This window comes from Papilio polytes, unplaced genomic scaffold, assembly GCF_000836215.1.
Source record: "Papilio polytes unplaced genomic scaffold, Ppol_1.0 DF823731.1, whole genome shotgun sequence".
Classification (NCBI taxonomy): Eukaryota; Metazoa; Arthropoda; class Insecta; order Lepidoptera; family Papilionidae; genus Papilio; species Papilio polytes.
This window is the reverse complement of record NW_013525473.1, coordinates 3158790-3175271: the sequence shown is the minus strand read 5'-3', so window position 1 is coordinate 3175271 and position 16482 is coordinate 3158790. Positions and strand designations below refer to the sequence as shown.

Below are 16482 nucleotides of genomic sequence, written 5' to 3'. Positions count from 1 at the left end.
AACAATACTGTTTTTGAATTGTTGATATGCGTAATAATAATATTAGTTTTATAGTTTTAAAACGATACCTTTTACTGTAATAGGTGTTTCACATCGCAGTGAAAACCCATTAAAAAATCGAATTGTCTATGCCCCAACAGAACATAAAAGAAACATAAGGGAAACATCATAACTACCTAGGAATTCCAATTTTGTTCAAAACTTAAAAACCCTCATTTTTGTCAATTTGCGTAAAATTATATAAAGTTAATAAAATAATCGATTTATTTTTCAACTACAATATTCGATTGAACCTGAATGACATTTACTTCCACTCCACTGACAGATTGACAGTTTTGCTGTCAAATTATTATTAATTTGATGATCATGAAATGGAAATTAAAATTCTAATTTTTATATTTGATTAACGATATTTTATTTATGTAATTAGCTTATGTACTATAATTTATTTACTTAAATTTCACATATTTTGATCCGATTTCCATACACAACTTTTAATTCGCTAATACTCGTACGACGCACGCGCAGAACTCCCCATCGCCCAAAATCGCCCAGCGCCATATTGAGAGAGGCGGACGTTGTATGACTTGAGTGATTAAATCGTGGTTAGTGCAATAAATTGAAGTGGAATACTTGATCGTGCCCTATGGATATATATTTGGGTACGTAATGTGTATAAAAATGTGTATCACTTGTGTGTTTTCTTTACTACTGTGGCATGGGAAGTAAAATTGTAACCTAGACATAGGCCGTTCTAGTTATCAGTAGATTACCTAGGTATCGTCAATCCGCTGTTTGCTCACAGTTTTAATCATATTATTACACACGTGCGGGGAGTAGCCATAGGTTTCTTGAATCTAGTTACATTAATAAGATTATACGATCGCTTCACAAGGTTCCCCGCTCGTATATAAACGGATTTCGAAATGTTTATGTCGGCAGTTGACAGAAGCGTATATGTATATGAGCGATCATAAGTCACCACACCCAGTGACCGGATTGTCGGTTTTAGTATTAGCTTCTAGTTCGGATGATTGTACGCGCGTCTTCGTGTCGGTATGTGATATTGTGAGCGATTGTGAATACGACCGGGGGATTGTGAGACCTGTGATTTAGTGAGTGTAATAAATATATCATTTTTAGGAGTGCTGTGCCTCGGTTGAAAGGCCTGCCGAAAGGACAGGGCTCCGCGCGCGAGGACGGTCCGCGGCCCTCCGCTCTGAGGAACCATGGACTGCTGTATTTCGGAAGAAGCCAAAGAACAGAAAAGAATCAACCAGGAGATAGAGCGGCAACTCCGAAAGGACAAACGCGATGCCAGAAGAGAACTCAAACTGCTGCTGCTGGGTAAGTTTTACTTAACCTAAAAAGCACTTTTTGTTAAATAAGTACACAATCAAGTAATAACTTATTTAAAAATTATATTTCTTTTTAAGTCTACTTTCAAATGTTAAATTATATTAAGTCTATAAATAGACAAAATGATTTCATGTTTTGATTGATTGTGAACATTCAAACAATACTGTTTATAATTGAGACTATATGATTCCAAGTCTAAGTTGCTATATGTCTAAATGGAAACTATGATTCATAATTATGTTATAACTTATTAACCTATATGCTTATATTAATGTATGGTTCTGTTCTTATAAAACACTTTCTTAAATTTGGTCTAGAATATTCTCTTACAATGTGTTTTGATGTCCCAATATTGTGAATTATTTTTCTTCTTGGATAGTTTTATTGTCATATTGCATGCTTTTTTGCTTTTTTGAGCAATAAAATAAAATTAATTATCAAAAAAATGATATGAAATACAAAAATACACAAGATTTGTATAAAGTTGTTTCTCATATGTATATTGCATGAGTATTAACAACAGTTTTTTTATTTGGAAGTTATTCCTATAATTTGATGGTTCTTATGAAATAATATCTTTTATAATGAACAAGTATAAAAATTAATCTAATTAGAAGAACTAATTTAGACTTTAAATAGTTGTAGATTCATTAAGTAAATACAGTTGTAGCAGAAAAATTAAAATGACACATATTACATTTTTTTTATATAAGTAAAATGAAGTTCATATATTATGTTTTAGTGGGCAATCTATTAAGATTGAATGGATGGATTGTGTGAATGAGAGTATGCTTAAGAAGTGAGTGAATTTACACATAGAGATGTATGGAAGAGCAGCATATACTGTTCCGACCCTCCATAGGGACAAGGGCAAGTTATGTGTGTGATGTGGCTCATCTTATTAAAATATACCAATTAGAGTATAAGTGATTTCAAATATATTGGCAGTTCAATGTTATAGGCGCTAAAACTTCTTCCCCTCGCATCTCTATGCCCCACTACACCTAAATGCTGTCCTGCACAGACTCCAATGTTTTGAGTCACCATCATATATAAAAAAATCACAACACTGATGGCTGTTTTATATCTTAATGCATGTAGCTGATAAAAAAACCTAATTGTAATTCTACTCACATGAACATTTTCAATCATGATAAAAATAACCTATTATATGCAGTTACAGAAATAGATCAGTAAGGAGGCAATAAACTTGACTATTTCTTTGTCTGTAGTCATGTTAGTGTCTATTTAAAGTGCTTGTTCCAATGTAATTATTTACTGTTTTATGTTTAGGATAGACAACCGGGTCTGTTTAGATCTAGATAGCAAAAATAGAGTAAGTTAGAAAATACTATTTTAATACAAGTTTGATAATTAGTATTAAAATTGTATTTTTATTTAAAGATAGCCTTGTAAGTAATTAAAATATATGTCTAATCCCAGCTTTTGTCTGCAACTATGTTCTACATCTATGTCAAATTTTATAAAGACCATTAAGTCCTGCTGGACATATTTACTAACAAACATCCATCCAATTACATTGATCCATCTAAAGTCTCATATAGAGAGCTGATATGATGTATGATGTGATCTAAATTCTCAAGAGTTATGAAATATGTTTTTGTAATGTCAAGCTCTATGAATTTTAAATACACTCAATCTGGTTTTTGATAATAGTTTTGATGTAGTAATAAGATACTTTTTTTTGTCACAATTAGAGAAACAAGCTTCTTCCAATAGCTTAAGTTTTATTTCACTTTGTAAAGTTAGGCTGAATACATCTTGACTTTAGTATTAGAATTCCAATGAAGTCATTTTCCTCTTAAACAATTTTATGCAATAGTTTTGTTAAGTTTCCTTGATTTAAGTAAACATTTGAATTTATTGTTAAGTGAATTAGTTTAAGTGTAAGATATCACAATAGAAATGTCAATTCAATTTTCACAATGAAATGTTATAACAATTAGTCAGAATGTAGCTATAGATAGTATCAGTATGGAGGGACCAGAATATTCCTCTTACACAAGAGAGAGTGAGATAAAACATATTTAGACTAGACAATGTGAAGCGAGAGGTGAATCAGAAATGGAAGCCCATGGTCTCTGCCTATCCCACTGTGTAACAGATGTTGGTTATGTTTAAATTGTTAGTGTAAACTTATAACATAAAAATTGAATGAAATGATAATGTTTCTTTAAAGCTTTATTCTCCAAATATTACATTTTAATTTACATATTTATATTTATTGTGCTTACATTTTCAATATTAGAAAATTTTGTTAATCTTACTAATATTATAAATGCAAAAGTTTAGATGGATGAATGCATTGATGGACTTGTTAGAAGATATCTGCTAAACAGCTGGACATATCTCTTGATAAATGCAATAAGATCCCTCTTATCATATTGTGCCATTCCAAATACATTTGTTCACATTGAATAATAGAAAAATAATAATCATATTACTTATACACTGAAATAATTGAGTAAAATGTTAACATTAAAGCGAAATGGTTGAAAACTAAAAAAACTAAACTAGACAATTACCTCCAACATCATTATCAGTTGCTTAATTTTATAATATATTTTTTGTTAAGTTTAAAAGAAAAGTGTCCTCTACATAAGTACATATATGCATATTGTCATTGTCAAGGTTTATTTACTAGCAATGAGTTAGTTTGATGCCAATCCTATTAGTGGTAGCCGAGTCATAAGCCAACTAACGGCTTCCCCCAGCCTAGGTCACAGTTAAGGGCAATTAGGTTCTCTGCTGAGTTTACATTCTTTTAAAAAGTGTTGTTTTATGTTCATAATTATTTATTATATTATCTGGAATGACCATGACCGAAGATATATTGAAGAATGAAGAAAGTATGGATGAATTTTGTGAAAGAGGATATGCTTAATAAGGATTCAGATATGATGACTTATAGAAATGTATGGAAGTAGGACATATTGTGACGACCCTCTGTAGAGACAAGGGCAAGCTGATGATAAATCTGGAATGACGATTTTCTCCAACCTTAGACAATTTTTAAATTATGCTGCACAGTTTTGGTTTAAGTTGATTTTTTTTTATTTTATTATATTTAAAACTTATAGTGTATATTTGCACCATGAAGCAAAATGTATTTCTAAATAATTACAGAAAGTGATAGGCTCTATATTAAGTTATTTAGTTACAATTAAAGTTATTAAACCTCACTTATAGTAGCAATATGGCAAGATTCAATTTACGTTTGTGTTTTTTAACATTGCAAACAAAATACGCATTAGACCTGTTTAAAGGAAATAGTGGTAAACTACACTATCAGTTTAGTTTTGAAAGAGGATTTTATTTTAAGTTGATAAGGTTTTAACTTACTTGGTGATAATTAACAGGTACTGGCGAGTCGGGCAAGTCAACATTCATCAAGCAGATGAGAATTATCCACGGCTCCGGCTATAGCGACGACGATAAGCGCGGTTTCATCAAGCTCGTCTACCAGAACATCTTCATGGCGATGCAGAGCATGATACGCGCTATGGACCTACTCAAAATACAATACGGAAATCCGTCCAATGAAGTAAGTAACGTACCATTCTAAATAGTTAGAGATTCAAGCTTAGTTTCAACGGGAAGTGATTCTTCTATATATTTTTACTTGCTGAATCTTGCTATTAACGCACAATAACTCCGTGAAATTAAGTACAATCAGTATGGAGCACAGCACAATGATAAAATATGACTTATGGTCCTTAGAATTAGAGTCATCTAAAGAAGTTTTCTTTATATTTTAATCAGACCATTAGATTTATCCGCATTATTAATTGAGTAATAAATCTGTATTATAAATAATTTTAGGTACAACAAAAATACATCTAATACTTCCTCATTGTTATCGACACAGGAAATAAATCATATGCCGTCTGTTTCGCCACAATGCTTTATTTTAAGTAATATTTTGTGTGCTAATGCAAATAATATTAGTTGAACTTTATTGAAATGCTGTTGCTCATGGCTTTGTCTGCGTCAAAATAAAAAATAAAAAAAAGTAACCTATTACTCATTGATAACATACCTTTTTAGGTGTAAAAATTTTAAAATCGACCCAGTAGTTTTTGAGTTATTTAATTACATACAAAAATACAAATATTTCCTCTACAATATTAGTATAGATATATTTTCTACAATCGGATGGTCAATTAAATAATGATTTAATGATTTTCAGGAAAAGGCGGAGTTGATATCATCAATCGACTTTGAGAGTGTGACGACCTTTGAGAGCCCTTATGTGGAAGCTATAAAGGCCCTTTGGGCCGATTCGGGGATTCAAGAGTGCTACGACCGCAGGCGGGAGTACCAACTGACTGACTCGGCTAAATAGTAAGTCATACAAATAGTAACAACTCCAATACATTTTAAAATGTAGTTTATGTTTATTGTACTTTTGAATTCAGAGATTTTTTTTGTAACAACTTAAACGATAATTTACTTCCTAATTACAAGTTACTAATAAGGACCCCATATACGCAATATATATTTGTCAACAAATCAAGGTCGAATTTATTTAAAAAAATGTATTTATAAAAACTATGTCAGTGATATTGGACCCGGAATCGGTCCCAGTATCGCCTTCAGACCGACAATTTAATACGGCGTATGACCGTTTAACACGTGGTCACCTTCCAACCCGACGATAAATAGTTGTTAGAAATAAATCAAACAATTGGCAATAAATGTGGATAAGTTGTACAAAAAGGGATAATTTTCTATAGCTACCTGCAGGAGATTGACCGCGTGGCGGGCCCAAATTACTTACCTACCGAACAAGACATCCTTCGCGTGAGAGTACCCACTACGGGTATCATTGAGTACCCATTTGACTTGGAAGAGATTCGATTTAGGTAACAATACTGCCTCTGCATGTTACAAGGCGAATGCTTCGCTTCGATGTGCATGTTATTGTTTATGGGTACTATTGGGTGTCATTTTTTTAATATCATCCATGGTGATAAACTCATTTCAACAATACCATTTTAAGTGTTTGATTTAGTTTATTGTCATGGATTTTAATGTCAACATTTTTGTTTTATTTTCCATGTCTGGGATGTATTTTGTTGCATGCGTTACTTGGGCTTTGAGTTGCTTTTAATACATATTCCAGCTATTTAAGCGATCTCGAAAGGATCGAGAAAGACGACTATCTGCCGACCGAACAGGATATTCTCCGCGCACGTCAGCCGACTACCGGCATACTTGAGTATCCTTTCGATCTTGACGGAATCATATTTAGGTATGTTCACAGTGTAGGAAAAAGGTGTTGTGGATTACATGGTTTCGTAGATCGCTGGAAGCGCGTTATTCCATCACTGCCCAAACAACCCTTCTTTAGGTATGTATGCACCCGGGTACTAACTGCCCGCTTCGGCTAGTTGTCAATACCAACTTTACTAAATATCAAAATAAACGATGGACATACCATACTGCTTTAAAGCACAACTTTGAGCTTCCCCAAGCAGATTTGTTATAAACTATGGTTAAATTCAAGTCAAGAAGTTCTACTTCCCTTGCTCGATTCAACTAATTGTAAAGTTGTAAGAGTGTAGGTACAAGTATTTAATCTAATCCTGTGTTTGTGTGGTAAATAACATGTTCTTATTAGTTTTTATAACCCTTAATATATTAAGATCGCTTAAATTTCCATTTTAACGCTAGTAATACTATCAAAGTCGCCGGTATTGGAGCCAGGTTTGTAATAAAATTTTGAGGAACTTAGGTAGGTGGATGAAATTTTGTGATACTCTAAACTGCTTTTTAATGCATGTTGCATGCATATTTTTGTTGCTATTGCGATCATCCCATTATGATTTGGCTTGCTTTATCAAAAATCGATAAATTTATTATGTTACAGTAATCATTATTTTTTATATATTTATTTTGCATGGTCTCTTATAAATATTAAGGTATAAAGTACTAGCAAATTAAGTTCATAGAACCTTTTACCTAATTGAATGTTAAGTTGCCAGCCAAACGTTTTTTAGATTATCATTATGATACCTATAAAATTGTGATTAAAACTCTAAATTTGGTTGTCGTATAATTTCAACTGAATGTAATATTGTTTAGATTGAACCATTTAAAACGTTTCTAATTGCGTTTGCTATTTAAAAGTATTGTTGTTGTGGTTTTAAATTGTGTCAGATATATTAATTTTTGATTTACACAAAACACCTTATTTCTTCAGACAATCAAAATGTTTTTACAGCAATGAAGTTACAAATTTGTTTTTACTGTAAAATAATTTAAGTTCTAATTTTGAGTTTCTTATTATGTACGATTATTGAAAATTGAAATTTTGGTTTTAATATGTGTTTGTGGTCAACAGGATGGTAGACGTGGGCGGGCAGAGGTCCGAGAGAAGGAAGTGGATCCATTGTTTTGAGAACGTCACTTCTATCATATTCTTAGTAGCTCTTAGTGAATATGATCAAATTTTATTCGAATCCGAAAATGAGGTGAGTTCAATATTTAACTTTTATCGACTCTATTTTTTTATAAGAATATAAGGGAGGGGATATCAAATGTTAATCTTCAATACTATTAAAACAAAAGAACAATAGATATTCAAGTTAATACAAACATGAAATAATAGACTAGACATGATTGATAGTTTTACTAAGTACATTATGCTATAAAAATGTACTAAAACTTCAGGTTCTTTCAAGCGGTCTTGATTATTATGTAATAAAAAATGTAAAAAAAACCCCATGTAAACCTACATTTTCCAATTTGATTAATCAGAATACCATTTTTACATACATGTACATAATACATGCTAATAATTTAAATTGAATCATGTAGTAAATATTTGAATAAAATTCCTCTTCAAACGGAAGAAAGTTTCCATTGTTTGGTAGCAAATACAGTATTAGGATAAACTAGCTGTTCCTGGCTTCATCCGCATGTTATTATAAAAAAAATATTATATTGTTTGCATTTGTCAAATTCTCAGTTGGAAATGTCAAAATTAACGTTGTAATAACCTTGTTTCCTTAAAGTTCGCAGTTTATAATTTATGGCCCCTATCCTAAGTGAAGGTTTTTTTCAATTTATTAACCTCCTAAGTTTAATAACGTGAAAATGTATAGCCTAAAGTGTGTCGTAAGTCTAGGACTTTTTATTAAATACAGAGTTCAAAAATACGCTGTGATTACCGACATCCTACTCCACAAAATAGTGTGTTTACGCTTTATTATATTGGTATAGATAGTTGTACATACTATATTATTTTTTATACAAATTGTGTTATAAAAATTAATTTGAAGTGATCAGTACCGTTGGTACATAATCAAGGCTATCAGTATATAAAATCTGTATATAGTATTTTCTATAGAACAATGATTTGTGTGAGACCGTGCTATTTATTGCATTACAATAGGATAAAAAGTGCCGTGAGAATCTGCACAGACTTGTATAAATACAAATTACTGGAATTGTTTCCTAGTTTCTCATACTTAATACCGTCGTTTCGTTGTAAGCCAACTAACTTCGATAAAGTCTGATAGAAAGTTATGTTAAAGTGTTTTGTCGACGTCACTTTCATATCTTAGTTCTTACTAATTTTATTTTATTTATTTATTTAATAACGAGAATATAGCATCTTTACAGAATAAATCTAATGTGACACTATATCTACATATGTGATAATACATAATATTTAAAGTAATAATAATAATAATATTTTAAGTTAAAAATACAAAAAACAACTGATAATAAAGAAGAAAAAAAATCTAATTGTACACAGTAATCAAAAAGAAGAATATAACAACATATATCTAAATACCACCATTTGCCTCCATTATAATTGCGAATGTAGAACACATATGCTAGTCACTTTTGTTTTTTTTTTTTAATTCCACACGGACACAGTCGCGGGCTAGTAGGGAATAAAGGCAATACATATCGAATCGGTATCGAATACAAAAACAACATTTTTTTTTAAATTCCAGAATCGAATGGAAGAATCGAAGGCGCTTTTCAAGACTATCATCACGTACCCCTGGTTCCAGCACTCGTCAGTCATCTTGTTCTTGAACAAAAAGGATTTGCTCGAGGAGAAGATCATGTACTCACATCTCGTCGACTATTTCCCAGAATACGACGGTTTGTATCACGATTATATTAAAAATATCCCGATATCTTATATAGATAGACGAGAAATAGGAAATAGGTCTTTGTAATCGTCATTTTGGCAAATGTCTAATTAAATTATAATTTAAGACATCAAAGAAAAATATGTTTTGTTTAATAGCTGTTGCTCGCGACTTTGTCAACATAAAATTAAATATATCCTATGTTACTCAGCAATCTAATGGTGAAAGATTTGAAGTCGACCCAGTAGTTTTTAAGTTATTTCAATACATACAAATCTTTCCTCTCAATAATATTATGTATATCTTTGTGTATAGATTTCAATGAATATAGGAACAGGAATCCTAAGGAATTAACTAAATTGAAGAAATGTTTTATGTTTAAATGCATATTTTAAAATGATTAGGTCCGAAATGCGATCCGATACCGGCTCGAGAGTATATCCTTCAGAAATACTTGAAGGAGAACCCCGACCCGGAGAGATCCTGTTACTCGCATTTCACCACCGCCACAGGTTGAATTCTAACACGACGTACAAACTGTAGTACACGCTCGTTGTGTGATAGATTTAAGCTAACTGTGAGCTAGAATTGTCGGTCTTGTCTTTATTGGTTTCTAAAACATTACATAACGATTTAGTTGAATGTAAAATAACGTTTCAAGTTTATAAGTTTAATTTCCAAAAGAGATGCAAAAAACGTATAACTCAATTTATTATTATTACAGTCGAAATAAAATAACGCCTGCTATACACGTTCAGTTTTATCTGAACAGTAATTGTTCAAATAAATCAAATAAAACTGTGAACTGTTCACTCCTCAGTTTTGCCTACACATGTCAGATTTATGTGAATGATTCGATTATTTAGATAAAACTAATCGTGTGTATCCAGCTTATGCGAGAATTCAAAGTTGCGATATTTTTCTCGCTTATTTTTATCTCTCGCCTGTGAGGTTTTTCGGGACCACTAAAGAATCCCGTATAGAGGTTTCTTATTTATTCAGTTCGACTGTATAGTTCGTAATTGGTGTTTATTGTATGAAAAGAGTTTTGTAAGCCAATAGTTTTCTAAGCGTAGTGTATAAGCGTAGTTGGCAATCGTGTGCACCATCAGGTCCGCAGCGCGACGCGAGCACCGCGCGCGAGTTCATTCTGCGAATGTTTGTGGATCTCAATCCGGACGCCGAGAAAATCATCTACTCGCACTTCACCTGCGCGACAGGTAAGTACATACGGCAGAATATTGAAACGACATTTAAATTTGTAACAGTCTTAAATAATAAGGACACGATTAAACTCTAAATTCCTTACAAATTTTGACGTTTATCAGACTAAGCGGGGCATAAGAATTGATGTATTGATTAATCGTTTTAGTATTTGATATTTAGGGTTATCTTAACGTACAGTAGCGAAAATTCGCGGTGTTTGCTTTTAAAACACACACACCTTCAGATTCCTCGATTGTACAGTACACTTTACAAAATTTAGTTCATTTTTCCACTATACAATAATATACATAGATATTTCGGATTTGCTCTACTATAGAAGTATTATAAAATGCCATTCCGTTTTACAATTCCGTGTCAGTACTGTATTAGGCAATTTTTATTAGAGTCTTTTACAAAAATAATGTCTTATAAAACTTGTTACTAATGTTTATTTACGTTCAATGCAATCGTAAAACCCCAATAACGGGATTTACGTTGTTTTCAGCTTAATAAGGTAAATTGTATTAATATTCAATTGAATGTTGTATCGAAAATTCTGCAAGGAAATTCGTGATAACATTTTACGTCAAATGGTTATTTGTATCTACAAGAATAACTAAGTCAATACAAATTATTTATTAAGTTTCAGAGTCATTGTTAACGTTTTAGTCATTATTTATGACGAATTTAATTCAAACATTAAATGAACGACATTAATTACATTAACCTGCGTAAAATTTTCATCCATATAATATTCGAATACTTATATCTTTTCTTATTCATAGATTTCCATGTTTTTCTTTATGTTATACTTTTTTAGAATCTCAGGTTGCATGGGTGCTTCGATATCATAAGGTGATTTGTTGTTTTCTAGTCATTAATTGTAGCAGTTTAGGGTTTTTAATTTTTTGTTTGTGTGCGCTTGATTTTTATGCTTTTCACTAATTATAGAAATATTTTTCTTTAGCATTGGTATATAAAGTATGTAAGCTTTTATATTGATTAGATTTTTTTTCATATTTGACTAATAACAATGCTTTTTACGTTATGGTTTGTTGTAAGGTTTGTGCAGATTTAAAAAAAAATAATGTTTCTCTCTTGAGTTTTTAAACTGCATTACCCTTATTTAAATTATTATAATGCATGTTTTGTTTGTTTTAATAATTTGCCTTACGTGTAACAAGATCTACTATTTATTTTTAATTTTTGCATGCTGCCTTGGATTATTTTAAAGACACTGAAAACATTAAGTTAGTGTTTTGTGCTGTAAAGGATACTATAATGCAATCCGCTTTGAAAGAATTTAATTTAGCTTAATGTAATATTATTTTTATATGTGTTAATTTGCCAATAAAATTTACGTATAGTTGCATGTATGTTTTATTTATCCTTTTAAGTGTGTAATATTTGGGTTGGTTTATTTAAGCATGTGTTGTGGTGATGGGAGTATACTGGTGTTTAATATGTACAGAATGTTCATAAGACTCGCATGCTTATTAACATATTTTATTTATTTCATATGCTTAAATTATTTTTTTAAACAATGTTAGAGAACCATTTAATCAGCTTATTTCCATTGTCGACATAACTATTAAATATTGATAATTTCTACGTTAATATCCTCTTACGATATTGTAGTAAAATTTGATAAAGTCGTTCAGTTTTCGTTTTATTATATCTTCGATAACATTTTGTAACAAATGAATGCGGAGGAATGTTTAATTTTTGGTACTACGTTACGTTTTACCTTTTACTTAAAGGCGGCAGCATCTCGGTAATGCCGCTTGTTTGCACTTTTGCTTTATAAAAAACTTCAAAGCTTTTTTAAAAATACTTAACTCCAATAAAACGTAGGTTTTGATGTCTTCGAAGTGTAAATTATTTAAACTAAAGAAAGGCAAGGCAATAACTGTGATTCATTTTGTATAAGGTTACATTAAAAATGAATAAAATATTACACTTTTTCATATCAAAAACACACTTAGTTTTAAACTCACGTAAAGTTTACACTCGGACACACTCACACGGTATGGTGTAGGATTTCTTCGTTCAGTATTACCATTTATACGCATTTGGACTATTAACTAGGAAACCATTTTCACGGTGTTGAAGACGTACAGAGGATGATTACAAAGTTACAGATGCAACATCCGTTAAGTCCGAGATAGAGTAAAAACTATACATTTTTTTGATACAAGAATCAGTTATGTATAATGTTGTTTTGAATTGAACAATAATTGTTGTTTGCAGACACTGAGAACATCCGGTTCGTGTTCGCGGCCGTGAAGGACACCATCCTGCAGTCCAACCTGAAGGAGTACAACCTGGTGTAGGCCGCGCCGCGCCGCGCCGCTCTGTGATTGTGTATAACACATAATTAAAACATCATCACTTCACAACAAAGTGTAAATTCACGAACTGAGATCGAATGGACTAACCGATACATCTTTAAATGATTTATGAGAAAAATAAGGTTAGATTGTAAGTCATTTAACCCAAAACTAGCACGAGTCGGAAATCATTCGTTCTCGATCCGAATGGGTCGCTTCACGACGCGTCAGGTTTTTTGACATGTTTTTTTATGATGAAGTTATTCACGACTATGTATGTGTCTGTATCGGTGAATTATTAAATTGTGCATTTTTGAATGCCGCGTCGCCGCCCGGGCTCGTCGCGGCACCTGCTTTATAGTCATTGTTTTAGGATTTTTGTAAAGTTTGTTGCCATAATATCTTTCTACATTTAGTATACATTTATGTCCAGACGGATGGATTTGAACAAACTAGTCCTATGAACTTACGCGTGTTTCACGTCATCCTCGTGGGTCGAGACGGGACTTTCAGCTTTATCGATCGGGATGCTTCCGTGTTACTATTACGTATTTATTTAAATTATGATGATGTTTGTCGGCGGCTTGTGCGCCGCTCCGGAGTGGGGACGCGCTGGAAGACGGCCGAGGGACATCACGGGTACGGAACTTCTGTTTGGGGCCAATATTTTATCTCTAATGGATTTTTACCTCGTGCGAGTCACCCCGAGAAATGTAAGGTTGTGGATTTTCATATTCCACAATGCTGTTATACTAATTAGACTTATTTTACCAGAACTTCGGGATGAATTTGTGATAAGATGGCCCAATCGAATTGCACCTAAAGCGTACAACTTCAATTCTCACTGCCATTTTTGCAAATGAATATTAAATCTTAGTTGGCTCGGCATTTAATTAATTATGGCTATTATCTGACATTAAAATTTTGTTAAGTTCTGTTAATTGCTGTGGATAGAATTCGAGTGTAAACTCGTTGACAACACACAATAGAACCTTTCTGTACCTCGGCCGCCTCTCAATAGCTCGAATTCAGTACTACTGTATGTTCTGTTTGCTTGGAAGATTATATTCTATTAATGATGCGTTTATTTTGTACATTGGAATTTTGTTACTTGATATAATATGTTATATGTTATTATTTAAGCTGTTTATATTTAACAATGGTGTTTTCTACACGAATTGACTTCAAGCGAAACGTTTTTATTTTTTACGTTCGACCGTAGGCTTTGTGTACGCAGTTGTATGGTGTATTCGGTTTCTTCCTAATGTTATCTGTAACAAGAAAAAGGAAAACAAATAGCATTATATCAGTATAGAATGTTACTATGTTAGTTGTGTAAGGACATTTTTGATGCATTTGATATAAACTTTTTTTACTAGAAATCCAATAAAGCGGAATGTGAATTGTGTAACCGTAACTGGAGTTTTTTGCACGAAAGCTTTTACCACACGAATGTAATATATTGTACATTTGGGTGTAACCGTGCTGAGTGCAGCGAGCAGACAGCTCGGCGCCCAGTTTTGCTATTGGCAACCGCGGCCGCTCTCACACACACAACTACTCCTATACATGTTTTAGACAATTTTATTATGCTATGCTTAATTTAGTGTGTTGCTTCGTGTTATTGTTTAATTATTTTATGTATAGTCAGAAACAAAGTTTCTATTTTTTAAAGGAATAACTTATTGTATTAACTTATTTGTTGTTGTGACTTGATTTTCTATTTACCGTTTAAGAGTTTCCGATTAATTTTTGAGAAGGAAGCGAACAGTTTTATATACCAGCCGACCACCGACACTGTCAATAGCAAAACTATTTGCTTTTGGTTATAAGATACAGCTGTCCGAGATGCTCAAGATATTGTGAATTTGAAACTTAGCGCACAATATTGGAATATTTCTAGTGATGTTACCCATTGATGTGCAATCTGTGTGTACATAGAACTATGTTTGGTTTGTGCAACTGTGCAGCAAAAACGATCGGTTAGGAGTTAGGCGTCCGGCGTCCGGCGTACGCGGCCCGCGCGGAGCGGCGCGGCGGCCGCTCTCCCCCTCACCCCCTCATCCCCTCACTCCACAACTCTCCCCAAATCTCCGACTTCCCACTCCCCATTCCTCTCCCCGCGACTCACCGCGTCTCACCGCGCGCCGCCCGGGGAGACAGCACCATCGATAATCTCTCTTATTTGCCAAAGGGAATATGTTTTAATACCTTTATAAGTAATGATGTACAGACTGATCTTATAGTTTTCTTTTTCAATACTTTAAAGTATATATATGTGGGTGTTTACAGTTGTGTACAGTGCAGTGGGCGTCAGATGTGAGTAACCGTAATGATCATGTAAACGGAATAAGAAAATAGTGAGAGTCCAAAATGGTTAATATTTTTTAATCAAGCCGTGACCCTGATAAGCGTACTTCGGACATGATTCTAATCCGAAGTATCCCAGGATTAAGTCCCTTCTCCTTCCTCAACCTAGCGTACATTACTAGAAACTGTATGAAATATTTAATTTAATTTATGAAAACTTTCTTTTATATGTATAACTAATTATATGTCACAAAATAAATAAAAAATTGACTTATTTACAAACATTACCTTTATCTTACACTTTTAAATTGCAGACTTTTATGGATATAAAAAAATAAATATTTTAAACCTATGGTTTTCTTTATTTTATGTTCTGTTTAATTTGTGGTTAGCTTTGATATCCTGTCCTTTGTGATCTTGACCGTTTAGAAACTGGACTCATATTCCTTTGGATTTGACTTTATGTAATGGTTAGCAATTTAGATATTTGGTCACAGTTACAGGTGTTATTGAAAACATTTTTAAAGATTATTGAAAGGCACTAATGTAAAAACATTTGAGTTCTAATATTCTATAATAAATTGTAAAATTGATATTTTCTAGTAAACTTAAAGACAAAATGACACTGCCGTGTTTTACAACTTTGAAAAACTTCATTTAAATTTCAGACTTTTCTGTGAAAAGACTAGGTTTGTTTTCCGTCCTCCAAAACGCTGATGGTCTCGTGGGTTCTTATACATTTTCTTATTCTGTCTGCGTACACATAGTTTAATTTATGTCAAATACAAGTTGTCTCGCCTGACGCCGCCCGCACGCTTCGGCCCGTCCGCCGCGCCCTCCTCGTCGGGCAACTGTCGTACGAATGGACTGAATTCTCTTATACTGGCGTGATTTATTACCTATATTTTTTTTACAGTGGACATTCAAAATAATGCTAAAAACTATATTATAGTCTAACGTTGCTTTACCTTTTGCGTGAGATTGTGAGAATTTTAGCTTAAGTTTCGACTGAAGATGGATGCCTGTATGTAATATTGTAAATTATAATTTCTCATAAAATATAATTTTTTTCAGCTAAGTGAGTAGTTTCTTTTTAACCTTGTAATCATACACCTATACCAATATCAGTAATTTAAGGAGTC

General features: G+C 32.6%; 1 protein-coding gene across 2 annotated transcripts; it reads left to right on the top strand.

Annotated features, from left to right (window-relative positions):
- Window positions 1-383: 383 nt before the first annotated feature.
- LOC106103661 (guanine nucleotide-binding protein G(q) subunit alpha) lies at window positions 384-16418 on the top strand. Of its 2 annotated transcripts, none has more exons than XM_013283473.1 (9): window positions 384-662; window positions 1144-1347; window positions 4740-4924; window positions 5570-5724; window positions 6117-6245; window positions 7727-7856; window positions 9351-9504; window positions 10607-10714; window positions 12951-16418. In XM_013283473.1, the coding sequence occupies exons 2-9, from the start codon at window positions 1230-1232 to the stop codon at window positions 13031-13033; spliced, it is 1062 nt and encodes a 353-aa protein (XP_013138927.1). In that variant the 5' UTR covers window positions 384-662; window positions 1144-1229; the 3' UTR covers window positions 13034-16418. The 2 variants fall into 2 exon arrangements, with proteins under 2 accessions (XP_013138927.1, XP_013138928.1); XM_013283474.1 differs by lacking the exon at window positions 384-662 and adding an exon at window positions 733-1056.
- The last annotated feature ends 64 nt before the right edge of the window (window positions 16419-16482 follow it).